This window comes from Triticum urartu, chromosome 7 (assembly GCF_003073215.2).
Source record: "Triticum urartu cultivar G1812 chromosome 7, Tu2.1, whole genome shotgun sequence".
In the NCBI taxonomy this organism is placed as follows: Eukaryota; Viridiplantae; Streptophyta; class Magnoliopsida; order Poales; family Poaceae; genus Triticum; species Triticum urartu.
Window position 1 is genome coordinate 165,154,007 of NC_053028.1, and position 5,625 is coordinate 165,159,631.

The 5,625-nt window shown below is 44.9% G+C and overlaps 1 protein-coding gene across 1 annotated transcript; it reads right to left on the minus strand.

Moving 5' to 3' along the window:
* Positions 1–817: 817 nt before the first annotated feature.
* On the minus strand, positions 818–4,803 carry LOC125522625 (uncharacterized protein At1g66480-like). Its single transcript, XM_048687667.1, has 2 exons — positions 3,805–4,803; positions 818–1,406 (listed from the first exon to the last, which is right to left on the minus strand). Exons 1-2 carry the CDS (start codon positions 4,609–4,611, stop codon positions 1,362–1,364), a joined length of 852 nt encoding a protein of 283 aa, XP_048543624.1. The 5' UTR covers positions 4,612–4,803; the 3' UTR covers positions 818–1,361.
* Between the last annotated feature and the right edge of the window lie 822 nt (positions 4,804–5,625).

A 5,625-nucleotide genomic window follows, 5' to 3' on the forward strand; every position in this document is an offset into this window, starting at 1 on the left:
TCGTGCTGTTCAAGTTGTATGATCCTCTTTTTCCTATGTTTCCCATTGACAATCATATGGAAAAATTGTGTATTATTATCTCAAGGAACCAGGCGACACACTTTAGCTTTAAGCGCCCATTTGATATCTTCTTCCCGAGAAGCTTCGCCAAACTGACCTTAGCCTCTCTTTTAGCCACCCGCTCATTTAATGTCGAGTGAGTTATTCTTGGCTTTTATATCGAGATCGTTAATGATGTTAAGCAACCTCTTTTTCTGCTGCTTATATATACCACTATTATTCTTAGCCCAACCCGTAAAAAATTGTCGCAAGTGTCTAATCTTAATTTGCCAGTTTTCGACATTCGACACACCCCCTTGCTCTAAGGCCCATTCCCTTGCAATTAGCTCAAGGAAGTCCTCTCTTGAACCACACAGTTTCGAACAAGAAGATATTTTTGTTTCCATGATGCACCGCATCACCGGAATCAACAAGAAGGGGTGTGTTGTCAGATATTCCTCTTTGTAACACACGCACTGTTAGTAGAGGAAATTTTTGTTCCCATTCGATACTCGTCAAAACTTTGTCTAACTTCTCATATGTTGGATTCTGTAACTTGTTTGCCCAAGTGTATTGCCTACCCATGAGGTCAATCTCTCTCAGATCTAGGCTTTCTATAATAGCATTAAACATGAATGACCATCGGCCATCGAAGTTGTCATTATTCTTTTCTTCTCCCCTCCTAATAATGTTACATGTTTATTTCATATTTGTGTTGCTGCTTATTATCAGTCTGGACGATACCGATAGCTATATTTACTAAGTGTGCACCCTTTTATTGTCATACCAAAGCCAATTTATAGTTCTCTTGATTACCGACAAATAGATGTCTGTGTTTGGACAAAATTGAATATTTTTCATGTATTTATATATTTACTGTACAATAGACTGGCACGGCGACGCACGCCATCAATGATCTAATCTTCATCTACAAGCACCCATACGCACTTCGCCATGGTGCAGTCCACGAGCGAATTCCCCAATAAGTCGGGTTGCCTCCAAAGTATTGCCACATATTCGCCCAATTCTTCCCTTGCTTCCTAGTATCCGAGCTTGGTTTCGGTACTCCCGGGCATATTGTACGCTGAATGAATGCTGAACGTGCCTTTCTTGTCGAAAAAGCATGCCCAAAAATCACCTTTTCTCCATTGGGACGGGCTCTTGATCACCTCGACTTCCATTGGGATAAACTCTTCTTGCAGCCTCTGGACGTTCCACGAGGCGGAGTTACCGTCCATGAAATCACTAACCCTATCGTTCTCCACACTTTGAATCTGAAGAGGCCATCAACCAGCTCTCTCACTTCAGGCGGACGAAAAAAGTCATGCTATGATCTCATCCGGCAAGGCCACGAACCGCGTTCGCTTCTGAAACACCACAAACGAAATCACAGGAGAAAATGTCAGCAAAAGCGACGGACAATTCGTTTCAAGCCAAACGCTAATCTGTTTGCGCATTACGCGAAAATGATAGGCAAAGATTTGAACAGAAAGTGCAGGGAACCGAGATCGCGTGACGAAGCCAATATTAATTTAGCGTACTTATTTGTGACAAAAAAATCAAAGAAATCCTGATGAAAGGCTCTGCTGATGTATTATCCCTTAACTTCGAGCGAGAAAAATTGGCACATATTGAAAACTATTGCTGATGTTGTCATGGTGATAAAGTTAACTCCAAATCTTCAATTAGATAGTTGCCCTAGAGAAAACTTCGGTGAGATAGTTATCATATCGTCATGGTGATAAGGTTAACTTCAATGAGATGGCACCCCGGAAAAAGCTCAGTGAGATGGTATCATATCATCATCTAACGGCTGCCCGCTGCTGCCTAAGCTAGTTTGATGGTCTGGATTGCCGGTTTGACGTTGAGGTGCTCAACAATAAATCAAACAAGTAAGTTGCAACATTAGTGACGGTGACCCGGAAGAATCGGCCGGAGCTACACTAATAATGGGCATAAAGCGGATCAAGCAACTTGGCTCGTTATGATCCCTGAAAATTTCTCGATCTAGACACTTGGTCAGACATGTGACCCTCAGCGTGTTTCTTCTGCTACCATAAAATTCAGGTAGGCCTAATGTTTTGAAACGGCAATTTAAGATCATCCTTGGTACGCATAGACTTTCCACAACTCTGACTGTAGATCAGCTCCACTAGAGTAGTTATTATAAATGTGGAAGGAGCATCACAATTGCTGCTAAAATATCTGTTGACAACGTTTAAGATTCAGAGAACTTGCTCTGAAACTTCAGCATGTGAAGCATTTTCCATGGTAGATCTATGACTGCTACTGCTGTGATTCATCCGCAGCCAGAAAGTGAGAATGGTCTCATGCCGCCAGATATTCAAGTAGGAGTATGACAAGCAACTGTATTTTGTATCATCACTCCACCATTCAAATCCTAGAATTGATCGCCAACAAATAACTAACGTAGTACTCCCTTCGTTTCTTTTTAATCCGCATATAAGATTTGGTCAAAGTCAGGTTTTATTGAGTTTTACTTCCTCCGTCACAGTTTAGAAGGCACAATTAAATTTGCGTGCGTTTCCACAATAGACAAGGTTTAGAGCGCATTGCATTTATGTCTAGTAGCTAATTAGTACTCCTATATATTATTTCTATACGCATGCATAGTGTAAATGCTATTTTTTAATCCATCTCACAACCAATAGATAATCACCTAGGTCCCGGAGAATTTCCAAGCGCGCCTTCTAAACCGTGACGGAGGGAGTACTAACTTTATATATAAAAATATAAACATTCACAATATGAAATCAATATTATCAGATGCACCATCAGACGTATTTTCATACTATATAGTTTTTGTATTGTAGATGTTCATATTTTTTTATATATTTAGTCAAAATTTGTGTAGTTTGACTTTGACTAAATGTTATATACGAAGTAAAAAGAAACGGAGGGAGTAACGTGTCAGAAAAAACCTCAAACACTCTTCTACTCAATACTACTTAAGACACATCTGCATCAGCCGAAAATACTGGTCACACCGTCAACAGCTCCAGATGGTGCCTCATTGGACACGTACGGATCCGATGGTGTACCAATATTTCTTACTCCCTCCGTTCTATAATATAAAAACATTTTTTGCACTGGTGTAGCGTCAAAAACGTTCTTATATTATGAGACGGAGGGAGTAGTTTTTTCAGTTTTGACAGTCCATAGAGATAAACTCATGGCTTGTTTACATATTCCTACATGGACAGAGTGAAACAGAGAAAAATATTTTGCACACCATGTTTTAATTAGATTATAATGGTATGAATTAGTGTAAGATAAATTTCATAAGAAATTTTATTGGGCAAACTGTGTGAATTAAACCAGAGATCCATACAGCATACTAAAGGCATGTCCAGCAGAGTATCGAAAAATAATACTTCTTTGTATCAAAATATAAGATGTTTTTGCAGAACAACAAAAACATCTTATTGTTAATTTATTAAAAACTGTGTTGGTCAAAATAAATAGTTGTAATACATACTTTTGGGTGAAAGTTTCCGTATTATTTTTTCAACCGGGCAATGAGATACCACCGTTGCTTGAAAGAAAAAACTTAGTTTCCCTTCCCGCAGAACTTTTTATTTAAATGCAGATGAATGAAAAGCAATGCAAAAGGACCAATAGCAGTGATTATTTTTAGAATGGAATCAAGTTATTTGATGCAGACCTTAATAGCATGGCTCTATCAAGATAATAAATACATAAATATATTTTGAATAAAAAACTTTGAAAGAAGCAGTGCATTACCTCCTTGCGGCTGGCCTTGACGTCCGCTGATGCATACTCCGGCGTGCGGGGTAGAGCGGACCGCCTATCCGGCGTCTTCGCCGTCTCTGCACCCCTCTCCGGCGTCGGCATCATGAACCTCGCACCCCACTCGGGCGTTACGGCGAATCTGGGACTCCTCTCTGGCTTCTCCGCGAACCTGCCGGCGCCCCAGTCCGGCGTAGGCACGAACCGAGGGCTCCGCTCTGGCGTCTGCGCGAGCCCTCCAGTGCCCCAGTCCGCCGTCGGCCATAACCGCGGGCTCCGCTCCGGCGTCAATGCGCCGTTCCCACCGTTGGCGGCGCAGAGCTGCATGATCTTAGCGGCCGCCTCGGCGGCGTCCCGGCTCTCGCCCATGAGCTTGGCGAGCTGCGCCTTGGGCAGGCGCATCCTGAGCTGGACGGGCCCGCCCTCGGAGGCGGTGGACATCGGGGAGGCCGGCGCGGTCGGGAAGGAGAGGTCGGAGGTGGAGCGGCGCGTGAGCATGAGCGACTCGAGCCTCTCGCGCGCGCCGACGTGGAGCGCGCCGGACCAGGCGCGGCGCGGGGGCACGGTGGGGCGCGGCAGCGCGACGAGGAAGTAGAGCCGGCCCGGGCGGAGCAGCGCGTCGTGGTCGAGCGGGCGCGCGCGGACGCCGAGCAGCTTGACCTGCTCCGACTCGAGCAGCTGGAAGCCCGGGTGGTCGCGCAGCACGGCGCCCGCGTGCGCCGGCGGCTTCACCCGGAACGCGGTGCCGTCCAGCTGCATCACCTTGGCGCCCTTGCGCCGCCCGCCGATGCTGTTGCCCATTGCCCGCCGGCTGCTGCTGCTCCTTGCTCCCACGCTACGCTCTCCTCTTCCCTTTGATGGTGTGAGGTGAGGCGGGGCGTGGGTTCGGTTCGCGGGGTTCTTCGCGGCGTTTGTGCTTGGTGGGGTGCCGGGATTTAAAACGGGCGAGAGAAAAGGGTACTACTGTACACAGGGTAGGGGAACAGTTGGGAGTCAAAGGTTGTGGGGAGTTCACGCGAGTAGTGCTGTTGAGCTTGACGTGGACTGGAACTATATTATTTTCCTTGCTTGGGCGTCTACAAAGCTTCGCTAGCCGCCCACTATGGCTTAGCACTCTGAAAGTGGAAATGGAAGAGAGGAGGTTAAAGTGGGTTCTAGTGCATGCATGTCTAATTAACAATGAGCGAAGGATGAAAACACGTTTTGACCGTCCAATTAAGCTCGCAGTTCCAGAATCAGAGCAAGAACTTTACTTCGAGCGAAGCAAAACTTTGTAACTGCTATCTTTTACTACTGGTCTGAACGCCTTGGTTATTTTAGGGCTGCAAAGGGTAGGTTTGCTTCGTCTGTGCAGAACTGAAGAAGCATGCTGCATGCGTAAAACTTAAATTAGCCAGGTACGCTACTTTGTGTGCAAAACTGACTTGGTACCTAATTTGATGGGAGGAAATTAGCCAGAGACTTTAATTACCACGAGCGGCGTTTGTGGCACAGCTTGGAAAAAAATTATATGAGACCAGGTCAGCTTCTCCTCTCTCAGGCTGGTTGTAGTGGGAGTATCATAAGTAGTATCATGCATGCCAACTAGATGTTTTGGATGATATGACACACAATTAAATGAGGAAAGAGAGGATGTAGTATCATATCATGATACCGTATCATATTAAATGCTCCGCTAGTTTGTGTCATGCATGGCAATTAATAAGGCAATCTAAGATACTAACTTATGATACTATGCATTACGGAGTTAGTATCACACACTAGTATTATATGCATGATACTAGTATATGATACTCCCCATTACAACCAGCTTCA

What these genes read in the sequence shown, in the direction of transcription:
- LOC125522625 (XM_048687667.1), bottom strand. Translation starts at nt 4,611, where the DNA reads ATGGGCAACAGCATCGGCGGGCGGCGCAAGGGCGCCAAGGTGATGCAG. An exon ending in TCAAGGCCAGCCGCAAGGAG is followed by an intron (nt 1,407 to 3,804) that starts GTAATGCACTGC and finishes GTGGTGTTTCAG; the next exon opens with AAGCGAACGCGGTTCGTGGC.